This window comes from Myripristis murdjan, chromosome 1, assembly GCF_902150065.1.
Source record: "Myripristis murdjan chromosome 1, fMyrMur1.1, whole genome shotgun sequence".
Taxonomy (NCBI): domain Eukaryota; kingdom Metazoa; phylum Chordata; class Actinopteri; order Holocentriformes; family Holocentridae; genus Myripristis; species Myripristis murdjan.
This window is the reverse complement of record NC_043980.1, coordinates 1,707,977-1,720,787: the sequence shown is the minus strand read 5'-3', so window position 1 is coordinate 1,720,787 and position 12,811 is coordinate 1,707,977. Positions and strand designations below refer to the sequence as shown.

At 45.2% G+C, this 12,811-nt stretch overlaps 1 protein-coding gene across 1 annotated transcript in view; it reads left to right on the top strand.

Moving 5' to 3' along the window:
• Positions 1-12,811, top strand: part of LOC115356978 (mitogen-activated protein kinase kinase kinase kinase 3-like) — a 102,761-nt gene that overhangs the window by 83,386 nt on the left and 6,564 nt on the right. Inside the window, exons 18-29 of the mRNA XM_030048330.1 lie at positions 301-468; positions 1,139-1,193; positions 1,795-1,954; positions 2,749-2,813; positions 3,009-3,050; positions 3,650-3,734; positions 5,587-5,666; positions 5,817-5,877; positions 6,426-6,543; positions 6,827-6,885; positions 8,419-8,522; positions 11,277-11,448. Coding sequence (XP_029904190.1) covers positions 301-468; positions 1,139-1,193; positions 1,795-1,954; positions 2,749-2,813; positions 3,009-3,050; positions 3,650-3,734; positions 5,587-5,666; positions 5,817-5,877; positions 6,426-6,543; positions 6,827-6,885; positions 8,419-8,522; positions 11,277-11,448 — 1,169 coding nt within the window. The remainder of the gene's footprint in view (positions 1-300; positions 469-1,138; positions 1,194-1,794; positions 1,955-2,748; positions 2,814-3,008; positions 3,051-3,649; positions 3,735-5,586; positions 5,667-5,816; positions 5,878-6,425; positions 6,544-6,826; positions 6,886-8,418; positions 8,523-11,276; positions 11,449-12,811) is intronic.

Here is a 12,811-nt window from a genome sequence, read left to right as displayed (position 1 = left end):
TGGGATTTATGCTGATGTTTTCTCACATCTGGCAAAAGGCATTTGTAGTCCATAAAACTTTATTTACAACAATATTTTGTCACAAATTTTACTTTTATTAAAAAATTGCAATTCCTGTGATTATGAAGTTGCACTTGTCGTTAATATTTCAATATTTTTTTAGCTCTAATTTCTTCTTGTCCCCCCCCAAAATCCCTGAAATTATTATTATTATTCTTTCTTTCTGTTTTTATTTATTTACCTGGTTTGAAGAAACACAGGATTTTTCAAAGTAAAAGTTTTTTTTTTTTTTTTTTGCAGGGGTCACCAGACTCACCTGGAGGATGGAGCCGATGATGACGAGGACGATGAAGACGAGGCTGCCGATGACGACGACGACGGTTTTGTGGAGGAAGGGGACGACGGCGACCAATCAGCTGTCGGTGATGCTGGAGATCACCATGACGACGGCGACGATGAAACACAACAGTGAGTGCGATGGAAACGATGAGGGACGCGTCTTTTTTGTAAGGACGTCGGAGCGATGCATTGTGGGTCGTCGTGTCTTCCTCAGCTCAGTGCTTCCTGGAGCAGCCTGGTCCAAACTGAGCATGTGCAGCCGCCAGCAGAGACGGGAAGGAAGCGAGATGTCTCACTCGGTAGTTCATCGACTCTGTTAGGGAAAAAAATTACAGAGCCGGGGGAGGGCGGGGATTATTCTGAGAATAAAAATACAGAATTTTGAGATTTAATTAATAAATTTACGAGAAAAAAACTTGGAGATTTAAGTTATAAATTTATGAGAAAAGAAACTAAGATATGCTGTGAGATTAAAGTGATAATTTTATGGGTAAAAAACTAAAATTTATGATTTATCAGGGCTGCTGTAGAGAGTAAAAAATTCTGAAGGTCACAATTTCCAGTTTCCATTTCTGATTTTTTTTCCTCTGAATATTCCTCAAGAGTTGATGATGAAAGTAGCTAACGAGTGAGACGTCTCGCGTCCGTCCTATCTCTGTTGGCGGCTGCACATGCTCAGTGCAGATCAAAAGCAGCAGTGAATAAAATAATAATAATTTCATGAGTGTCACTGTTCCATCTGCTCTCTCTCTCTCTCTCTCTTTCTCTCTCTCTCTCTCTCTCTCTCTCTCTGTGTCAGGGTGCCTGACTCGACCCTGCGGCCCACAGCGCCCCCTGCTGCTCCACCTGCGCAGGTACATCCTCACTTTACTGACCCGGAAGCTTCCCGGCAGGGCCGCGCAGCGTCTCGGGACGTCCGGCACAGACCGGGCCGCTGTAGGGAGGAATAAAAAAACATGGAGCGGGGGAGGAAGGGGTGATGTTCTGAGGGAAAAAGAAAACAGAAAAGAAAAAAAAAGAAAAGAATTTCAAAATTAAAGTCATAAATTAATGAGAAAAAAAAATTCTTTCACTTTTTGTCATAAGTTTGTGAGTTAGTCTTGGAAATTTCATGTTTTTTTTTTCTCGTAAATTTGTGAGTTTTGTTTCTCATAAATTTACAACTTGAATCCCAGAATTTTGGAATTCTCTCATAAATTCTTATAAATTTCTCCTAAATTTACCTCTTTAATCTCATAGAATATCCAAGTGTTTTTTCTCATATATTTGCAGCTTTGATCTTGAATTAAATTCTTTTTTCATTTTTTTTTTTTTTTGTTGTTTTTTGGTCAAGGAACCGCACGGCTTCCTTTGATCCAGCTGATGATGATGCAGAATCACAGCAGAGAACACAGAGACCAACAAAATAAAAGCACAAAAACAAACACTAAACCTGGTGCTGCTCTCCCCCGTCAGGACGAGGCCCCGCCCCCTGATGACGCCGGTCACCATGACGACCAGGGAACTATAAAGCGCCGCCCTCAATCGGGAAGCCCCGCCCACTCCGCCCCCCACACCCCGGGCCCGCCCAGACCGCCGCCCCCAAAGCTGCCCCCCCGCCGGCTCAGCAGCCCAGGTAGGAACCAGGAACCTGAACCCCCGGAACCTTCCAGAACCTTCTAGAACCTTCCAGAACCTACCGCAGAGTTCTAGATGCTCCGCCCACCAAAAGCTTTTATAGGGTCGTCCCACAGGGGGGCGGAGTCAAAGGGAGAACCGATGCCAGGGGTTCCCAAAAAAAAAAAAAAAAAAAACTGCTGGAACCGGGCGGCGCAGGTCTCTGGAGCGTTTGAAACTCTTGTTCAAATTAAATTAAATTAAATTAAATTAAATTAGTTACAGCTTAAATGAAAATGACCTGAAAATTAGAAAAAAAAAAAAAATTAAAACTGAGGGAGGGAGGGAGATAAAATGAGTAGAAAATTATCCCAAAAATAAAAACTAGTGAGAAAAGTGATATTTATAACTATTTTAATGTAAGTATAAATTTAAAATTATGTTACAGGACAAAAGATCTTCCTTGGCAAATTCACAGATTCTTTTTTATTTTTTCATGATCATTTTTATCATTATTATTGTTGCTGATATCTTTTTTTTTTTAATATCAGGTAAGGTTCATTTTTCTGTTTGTTATTTTTTTCCAATGCAAAGATTTATTTTGTTTGTTTTATTTTATTTTATTTTTTGAAGCCCATTTTCAGAGCTGCGTTCACAAACGGTCAAACACAAGAAATTCTCCCTCCTCTTTTAATTTTTAAAATTAAAGGTATTAATTAAAATTAAAGTTATTATTACTGTCGTTCTTGTTTTTGTTGTTGTTGTTGTTGTTGTTGTTGTCCCAGCATGTGTCCTCTGTCTCCTCTCCCTCAGGGGACGTCCCGTCCTCGGAGCAGCAGTCCACACCGCCCCCTGCTGGTCACAGGAGAGAACTGCCGGTAACACAACACTTTGCCAGTCCTCCTGTGGTATTTATTGCATTTATTGGATTTATTGGATTTGTTTGATTTGTTTGATTTAAATTGGAGGTTCTTGATGTTTTTGACGTCAAGGAGTCAAACTGGTAAACAGCCGGGAAGTGTCTGACTGTTTATTCAGTGTTCTGTAATAAACATCATAACTGCCTTCAACAGAAACCAATCAGCAACGGACTGCCGCCCACGCCCAAGGTCCATGTGAGTCCCACACACACACACACACACACACACACACACACACCACACACACACACACACACAGGCCTCGAGGGGAGGAGTTTCCCAGGGAACTAGTTCCTGCCGCAGCACACAGCTGGCCGTATCACTCCGCCCTCTGCCTGTCTCACAGAGACTGACAGGACAATATCTGTATTTGTATTAATTATATTACATTCTTGTTATTTTATTTTATTACTTTTATTATCTTGTTGTCAGGCTTTAAAAAATGTTGAAAAATGGACTGTGAAAATGCAATGAATTCAATGTTTAATTTTTTTATTTTATTCTACATTTTTTAATCATTTTATAATTTCTATTAATTTTCAGTTGTTTTTTTTTTCTTTAAATATTTTCCCTCCTTCTTTCCGCTGATCCTGGACTTTTGACCTCTGTCCTGGAAGACCGTCCGTTTCGTTTTTCATGTTAATTTTTTTTCCCACACACAAACATTTTTGCCTTATTTTAAAATACTTTCTAACAAAAACAAAGGGACCTGTTTTTGCTGTGGTGTGTGTGTGTGTGTGTGTGTGTGTGTGTGTGTGTGTGTGTGTGTGTGTGTGTGTGTGTGCTGCCTGCAGATGGGAGCGTGTTTCTCCAAAGTGTTTAACGGCTGCCCGCTGAAGATCCACAGCGCCGCGTCCTGGGTCAACCCTGACACCAGAGGTCAGACATCTTCATCTTCATCATCATCATCATCATCATCACTCTGTCAGTAGTGATGATGATGTCAGCTCTTCACCCTGTTGGCAGAACTCTGTCTTCTGACTCTGAATTCAATAAGAGCAAATATACATGTGGTGTTTGTTGTTATTGTTATTGCTATAAATATCCTTGTTAAGAAAATAAAAGCTTGTTAAGAAAATAAAAGCGTGCCGGAGGACAGGCGGAGCTCAACCTGCCGCCGACACTTTTCAGATCAAACTTTTATTGGTGGGAAAAAATAAATAAATAAATAAAACAAGTTCAGCAGAATGAACCCCTTCAAACCCGAGAAAATTCACTTGGTAAATGAACAAGAACTTACCCCAAAGTTACCAGAAAATTTCCAGAAATTTTGTAAAACAATTTACAAAGAAAAAAAAAACATTTGTAGGACATGAGTGGAAAATTGGCACAAAAAAAGGAAAATGAACAAAAGATTTTTTTTTTAAATGAGAGAAAGAAAAAGTGTTTGTGAGTGTGTCAGGTCTGTCTGCAGGCGGCCAGCAGGGGGCGGGGGTGGGGCGCTTTGGGAACCCAGACCAGCGGGTTCCGGTTTGGGTGGCGCGGCGTCCAGGAGTGAGCCGCAGAGGGAAGCGTCTCGCCGGGTTAGGGTTAGTTAGGGTTAGGGTTAGTTAGGGTTAGGGTTAGTTAGGGTTAGTTAGGGTTAGGGTTAGCTGAAGAGTTTAAAGTGACCTGGTGGCTCAGTTAAAGGAGCATTCCACTCGTTCTGTGTTGCCCCTTTTCCACCAGAAAGAACCTGGTACTGGTTCGGTGCTGGTTCTAGAGCCGGTGCTTAACTGGTTCCAACAAAGAACCGGTTTGCTTTTCCACCGGCCGAGAGCCAAGCGAAGCCACGTCAGAGCCACGTCATGACGTCAGCGGGAAACGTGACGTCGCTCGCTCTGAATCACAGTAACCAACATGAATGAACGAATGAATGAATGATACTTTGTTAATCCTTTGCAGGGAATTGCATTGTCACGGCAGCTTCATCACTTCAACACTCATACAGTCCAGTGGCTGCAGCGTCTCTGTCTCTGTCCTGAAGCTGAAGCTGATCAGTGAGTCAGGGATGATGGTGCTTCTGGCCCCAGGTGCAGCAGGATCTGGATTTATTAGTGATGAAAGTGCTGCTTGTGTCTTTACAAGCCTACACTGCTACACTGACCCTAACCCTAACCCAGGCCAAAAACGCAATCATTGCCGGCTACCCGTCGTATTCGTGGCCGGAACAAATGACGACTATGTTTAGTTATAAAACGGGTGCTTCCCATCCTTAAATGTGATTGGCTGAACTGCGTTCCATGCCGTTGTAAAATCAGTGTAACTGCTTAACTACGTTTATAGCGTTCGCTGTTCCCCTTGGGTCTGTAACCCCGCCCACCAATGACGTGGTGGGTCGCATCATCGGTTCTTTCTCTGGCCCCTCTTTAGCCCCTGTTCCAAGTTGGTGCTTGCCTGGAACCAGTTTGGAACCAGTTTGGAACCAGTTTGGAACCGGTTTGGCCCGTGCTTGGGGGGTGGGAAAACAAAGAACTGGGGCTGAGTCAGGCTCTGGCTCCGAACCAGCCCTGGAACCTCTTTGGTGGAAAAGGGGTGTGTCTCTGTCCCGTTCACTTTCCCCACGTCAGTAAACCATCTCTCCGATCCTGCAGGGAGGAGACGAGTTCACCACACAGAGGCAACATGTGAACTAACCCTCGATAATGTTCTGAGAAAAACTGGAAAATTCTGAGATTATAAAAAAATTCTCTCTCTCTGTCTGTCTCTCTGTCTGTCTCTCTCTCTGTCTCTCTGTCTGTCTCTCTCTCAGATCAGTATCTGATCTTCGGAGCCGAGGAGGGAATTTACACCTTAAACCTGAACGAGCTGCATGAGAACTACATGGAGCAGGTGAGGAGACGGCCAGATCAATAACTGATAATAAGTGATCGGTGATCAGCCTGTAAAACCGTTCTCCTGTGTCCTCCTGTGTCCTCCCGTGTCCTCCTGTGTTCTCCTGGGTTCTCCTGGGTTCTCCTGGGTTCTCCCGGGTTCCTGCAGCTGTTTCCTCGGAGGTGCACCTGGGTCTACGTCATGAACAACAACCTGCTCTCCATATCGGGTCAGTCCTCCTCCTGCTCTGTAACATGCAGTCAGCCAATCAGAGCGCCGTCTCCCGTCCCCTCTAACAGCCAGGTGTGTCACACCTTGGTGGGCTGCTGTTCTAATGGAGGATTCTCCAGGTAAGAAGGAAGGCTTCTCTGCAGAGGAAGCGGATCTGCGGTTCCAGAGCATGAATAATGATGCAAACATCTGGATTAGGGGGCGGAACCTTCCCTCTGGCGCCACCAGCAGGCCCAGCGAGGCCCCGCAGGCTCCGCCGGTTGAGGCTTTGGTCCTCAGCGAAGCGTCCCGGGTTCTGCAGGCCGTCCCGTCTCCCTCCCCCTGCCTGCCCGTTTGACTCTGGGCTCTGATCTCCTCCATCAGCCTCTGGATTTATTTTTTAGACACGAAAGGATTCATCCAAAAAATCACTAACTGATCAATTAATGATGAAAATAATCATCAGTTGCCAGGCTTTTATCATATTTCTGTGTGTCTTACTGACTGTGTGTGTGTGTGTGTGTGTGTGTGTGTGTGTGTGTGTGTGTGTGTGGTGATGCCGTGCAGGTAAAGCCTCCCAGCTGTACTGCCACAGTCTGCCCGGTCTGTTCGAACAGGCTCGACAGAAACAGAAGCTTCCGGTTTCCCTGCCGACGCACCGCCTGCCGGACCGCATCCTGCCCCGGTCAGCCCCTCCGCCGCTCACACACACACACACACACACACACACACACACATACATACACACACACACACACACTGCAGCTGTCACCTTGTTCTTGAGCGCTGCAGCTCCTCGTTTCATTCTTTAATTTTAACGACTTTAATTCTGAGATTAAAGTCGTAAATTCATGAGTGTGTGTGACGTGGTGTGTGTGTGTGTGTGTGTGTGTGTGTGTGTGAGGTGGGTGCAGACAGATCTGATGATGAGTCAGCACTAAATTCTCCGGTCTCTCCTCTGTGTTCAGGAGGTTTTCCATCTCCAGTAAGATCCCGGACACTAAGGGCTGCCTGAAGTGCTGCGTGGGTGAGTCCCGCCTCGCCGCCGCGGGCCGTCCCGGCCGCCGCGGGCCGCCCCGGCTCCCACGTCCCAGAATTCACCGGGCGCCGCCACAGCCAACTGCCGGTTTAAAATAGAGCAGGACTTGAGGTTGTGCCGGCTCAGCCCACTCTCCAGGCTGGGTCTGGGTTTTATTTTGGCCAAAGATGGTGTATAAAAAGAAAGATGGTGCACTCAGGTGACGTGACCTGCTCACCGCTTACAAACCAAATTAAAGGAATATTCCAACATTTTGGTTCCAAATCCCCTTTCCCCGACCTCCCCACACTGAGACCAGATGTTGGACACCATTGGTGTGTCTCAAATCGCGCACTTCCGTTAGTGCACTGTCTGTAAGTACACTTAGCTGACAGCACACTTACCGGCACAGTGCGCGAATTTTGACAGTGAAGGGCGTCTCAATTGGCGCACTTCTTGTTGTGCACTTACCGGAAATGATGATCGCCACAGTCGGCATCAGGCGAGCTGACCGCCAGCCGGAGCCGCGGCCGGCCCGCCTGATGCTGACCGGAGCCGTGGCCGGCTTTGGTTTTCGGTGGTAAAGTTCTCCAGAAGTAGACGTGTACACATCCTATCTTCAAAATAAAAGCATCACCACTGCTTCTAAGGTATTAGAGTTTTATTTTTGTAAACAACCGGAAGTGACGGTACTTTGCACAATCGCTAGCTTGAGAGTTATCCGAAAACGTCGAAGCAATTTTCAAAACAGACGTTATTTGGACAAACTGACCACATATTTGGAATCTACATGTTTACTTTCTCGCCTGAAAAAAAATTTAAACTTAATAAAGTGACATATTAACAGTCGTAAAACGAAAAGTCAGCTCAGCTTTGTTAGGTAGCTCCTTCCGGTCAGTGGTGCCGTCAGGGTGAGAAGTGTCCATCGCTCCACACTCTGTTTTGAGTGGACATCCGGGTATTTGCAGTGCACTGCATTTTGTTAGTATTTTCAGTGTGAACGCACTTATGCACTCAAAATACTAAGAGGAAGTGCAGAAGTGCACGATTTGAGACACAACACATGTTCTCCTCTGGACGTCCAGTGGTGCACTTAGTGGTTCCTATGGGTAGCATTTCCTGTTAGCTTAGCATAAAGACTTGAAGTCTATGGCAGTCGTTAGCCTGGCTCTGTCATGGCAGCTCTGAGGCTGTCTGGGTTACTCAGTGGATCATGTGGGTTTCAAACACACAGGTTGGGATTTTAAAAAGAAACAAACTCCAGAGGTTTGAGGAGGGAAAGTTGATGGTGGTGGATCTTCCTCTACCTTCAGCGGCGTGCAGGTAAATGAGGTTACAGCGCCACCATCTGACTTCTCCTCAAACCAACTTCGTTTAAAAAAAAAAAAAAAAAAAAAAAATCCAAGATGTGTATTTCTCACATTTCCCCGCTGACGCCAGCCAATCAGAGCAGCCGCAGTCTGCCATCTTTGTGTTTTGTGGCCTGTGTTTGTTCTGCCGGTGGTTTGAGTGACAGCTGTGATGACCTTTGCCCCCCTGCAGTGAGGAACCCCTACACGGGTCACAAGTACCTGGGCGGAGCCTTCCAGTGCGGCGTGGTGCTGCTGGAGTGGGTGGAGCCGATGCAGAAGTTCATGCTTGTCAAGGTGAGAACCGGCTGCGCTTCGTGTTCGGGCTCAGAGCTGCAGCGCCTTGCTCGTGGGCACGTCAGCGGGTCAGGTCGCTTTCAGCCAGTAGAACTGAAAACACATAAACAAACAAACAAACAAACAAAATGAAATGTTTGAAATTTACAAGGCCCAAACTCTGATTTTTTTTTTTCTCAGAAACCTGTGAGAAAAAACTTCTGAGATTCTGAGATTAAAGTTGTACGTTTACAATAATAAAAAAAAAAAAAAAAAACTTGAATATTCTCTTAGATTAAGTGGTAAAATTATGAGAAAAAAACTTGAAAAATTCTGAGATTATTAAATTACAAACTTATGGGGAAAAAACTCAAAATTATGAAATTCTAAAGTTGTAAATTCACGAGAAACAAACATTTAAAACCAGTTTGTCCTCCTCCTGTGGGATCCAGTCTGAAGGAAATCCTGCTGGTCTGAGTCCAGAACCCCAACCTCCTCCTCAGCATCTGGACTCTGAAGAGACGTTGCTGTGACTTGGGCCGATTCAGAAGAAAACAATCTGCTGATTCTGGGCTCAGATCAGCAGGATCTCCTTGTTCCTGAATCCCATGTCAGAGTAGAATCTGCTGAGGGGATCAGCTGCTTGAAAAGTTCAGTTTTCTAAAATATCAGTCGACCGACCGACAGCAGCAGGAAACACTGACCAGGGAAATGTTTTCTCACATGTCGTTTCTGTTATTTTGTTAGTTTTCACAGCAGTGAGCTTGCTTCCCAGCTGTTCTCTCCACCACGTTCTGGCTGTCAGGTCTTTTTTTGGTTTGTTTGTTTGTTTTTCCGACTTAAAATAGTACAGGTGTTATAAGACCGGTGTAACAGGCCAGATTAACCCTACGCCACACTATACCCGGGTATAGTTTGGCCGGGCCTAAAGTATACTCCACGGTATAAATAGCCTAGCCCAGTTTTTCCCCTGGGGTACACTTTGGGCTAGGTCAAACTAGACCCCCCTAGGCCAAATTATACCCGCCAGACTCAGACAGGGGGTTAAAAAAGGGCTAGTCTGTTTTATACCTCAGGGTTTATTTTGGGCTAGTCCAGTTTATTACCCCCCCCCCCCCCCCCCCCCCCCCCCCCCCCAAAAAAAAAAAAACCCCAAGACAATAGAAAACCAGAACCAAAACAAACAATACTATATACATGTAAACTTTCAAATCTCTATCACCTTCCTAGTTGAGATCTGGGCTGACTAGAAGCTGTTTTTAGCCCTTTTTCAAATGAATACTTTAGCTTAAAAACATCAGAAATTGCGGCAAAACCTTTGCTTTCTAACACTCAGCGTGTTCTCCAGCGACCTTCCTAATCTAAAGGACATTTGTAGGACTGACATAGTTTGATCTATAAGTTATAAAGAGATTGAGAGAGACTCGCCGTTGTTTGCTTCATTACCGCATGTCAGAGCACATGTCAAGAGATCTGTTAGACTTAACAACTCCCTCTAGTGTGTGTGTGTAATATGGACTAGAGGGGTATAGTCTGGCATAGCTCAAAGTATAGCCCGGGGTATAAATTGGAATATACCCCAGAGTATGAAACAGGCCAGCCCACTTTAACCCTCCAGGTCTGAGTGGGGGGTATACTTTGGCCTATGGGGGGTATAGTTTGCCCTGCTGTATAATCTGGACTATACCCTGGGTATAGTCTGGTCAGGGGGTACACTTTGGGCTGTTACACCGGCAAGCTGTGCGTCGCTGCCGGGGTCCAGCGGCGACGATGACGAAGGCCCTCGTCACTTCTGAGGTTTAAAGAAAAGATGGAAAGTACAGGACAGATTGCTGTGCAGTTTGAGGATTTCTGAAGTGCGGCCCCACGTAAAAGAAGTCCAGTTCCATCCCTGAAGCTGCTGTGGGGGTTTGAACCTGTGACATCCTGCGACCATTGAGGCTTTTTAGTGTTCAGTGTTAAAACGCAGGGGGGACAAGCATTTCAGAGCAGCAGCTGCAGGCAGGAGTGCTCTGCAGCAGCGGCAGCTTGTTTTGATGCTCACTAAACGGTGAAGATACTCAGCGGCATCCAAAATGGCCAATCAGTCTCTGGTTGATGTCTGTGGGCTCGGAGGAAGCCACTTTACAAGCCATTCAGTGTATTTATGATGAAAGCCGCCGCAGCCAAAATGTGTTGGGTTTTGATGTTAAATCTCCCCCGAGAGCAGCGGAAGTCTTTTTCATTCCTGTGGTTGTTTTTGATCCAGGCGCTGTGGCAGAGCTGCTGGGTGATTTATGATTTGTAAATCAAGGCCTAAAAAATGTTTTCAGTGTTGAATTCAGTCACAGAGGAGGATGGCGGCTTCCGCTCATCTGATAATATATTTCACTCTAACCTGTATTAATAAGTGTTCAGTTTATATTTATTATGAAACCTGCAGACGTGTGGAATTAAAAGAAATGGAAGACAGAATTAGAAACGCAGATGTTCAGACACGTTTCTCATCCGGTCCTCAGAGACTGTCCAGACAGCACATTTCTGATATAATGAGAGTTTTTTTTTTTTTTTTTTTTTTTTAGTTTTTTTTAACTTTTTTTTTTTTATTACTGTTACTGTCTAGAGAGACAAACTGTCAGATTTAACAAACTGATCGCTGAGTGCTCTATAAGACAGGTAAGTACAGAAAACAGATGAAGCTTGACTGGTGAGAGGAGGAACAAGGTGGAAAACATGGCATTAAAATGCATCTCCATCTGCATCTCAACCCGTCCTGTGTCTTCATCCCATCACCAGAACGTGGACTTCCAGCCCCCCTGTCCTCTGGAGGTGTTTGAGCTGCTGGTGGTCCCGGAGCAGCCGTACCCTCTGATCTGCCTGGGCCTCAGCCGGGGGTCCGAACCCACCCAGCCCGTCGGCTTCCAGACCCTCGACCCCAACTCGTCCTGCCCCGAGCTCCGGGAGTCAGGTACCGACACCTCAGGGCCCTCATCACAGGAACGTCCTGTCTGAGCTGTGTGGTAACCGTGGTAACTAGGTTTGGGATTTACAGATGAAGAGTTCCTAGGCCCACGCTCCGACCCTAACTTCATGAAATCTTAAATAGACTCCTCTAACTTTAGTTTGAGTGTTAGGCCGTCCTAACCGTAGGTAGTGAAGGCTCACTTCTTGAATCCGTATGGCTGCTCTTTAGTTGCTTTGACAGAACCAACAAATGCCAGCAGGCTGAACTTATATTCCTCCACAAGCCCTATGGCAGACCGAACCATGTGCCAAGACAAGATGTTGGTATGGGAAGCGCTCTGGTTTCCATTTTGGTTTTTGTGGGTTTGTGAAGGTAAACGGTCCGGGACACATTGGCAGAAATGTCATCGGGATCTAAAACTCTGTTCGAGAAACATTCGACTTGTGCGATAAAAGAAACGGCAACGGTCTCTGGCTTGTTTCCAGCTGCACCAGAAAACCTGACAGATCAGCCGTTATCCCCATCAACTCAGGCAGTAACAGCAGTTTGCATGTTAGCATTAGCATGAGGAGAAAAGCAGTATCGGTTGCTAGGTAACAGACGTAAAAGTTGATAAGTGATGTTGGATCGAGTATTTTGGATTTCCTGAACTGAGATTAAACAGGATGAAGTGAGATGAGGAAGGATTCCTAATGGCAAACTGGCAAACCTGTCCTACACTCTTCCTGTCTTAGTTTAAGATGTCAGACAGGGAGTTTCTGTAATACCTCCAATATTTAGTACATTTAAGTAATATAAGTATTATATTTTTATTATATTGACCTGGCCAGGGACTGAGGGTGGAAATTTGCCCTCTTAATCTTAATTCCTAATTCTGGCACATTCATTGTCCAGTTCAGATAAACTAATAAAATAAAATAAACAGCGAGCTCAAAAGTTGAGTAGGCTTCAGTTGCTCCATCACCATCGTCACAAACAGCCAGCCAGAGGTCAGAGGTCAAAGGTCAGAGGTCAGAGGTCACAGCAGCAGGACAACAGATGGAACAGGTATTCCTGTGAGTCTGGAATGATGATGAGGATGATGATGAAGAAGAAGTGAAGGTAAAGACTTAGATTTTATTCCAAGTCCACATTTTTTATCTGAAATTGTCGCACCTATGAAAACAAATACGACTTGTGTCAATCATGTTTACGCACCGACCCCGACACCTCTGTCCATCATTGTTTTCCTTTTGCCTTGTATTGTTAATCTTGGCAGCGAATAGAATCAGGAAACGCATCGGACTCAGCGCACAAGGTTTCTGTGCGTGACAATTTTTATTGGATGATGGATTTAAAAAAACACATACGGTTCTCACATGTTCTC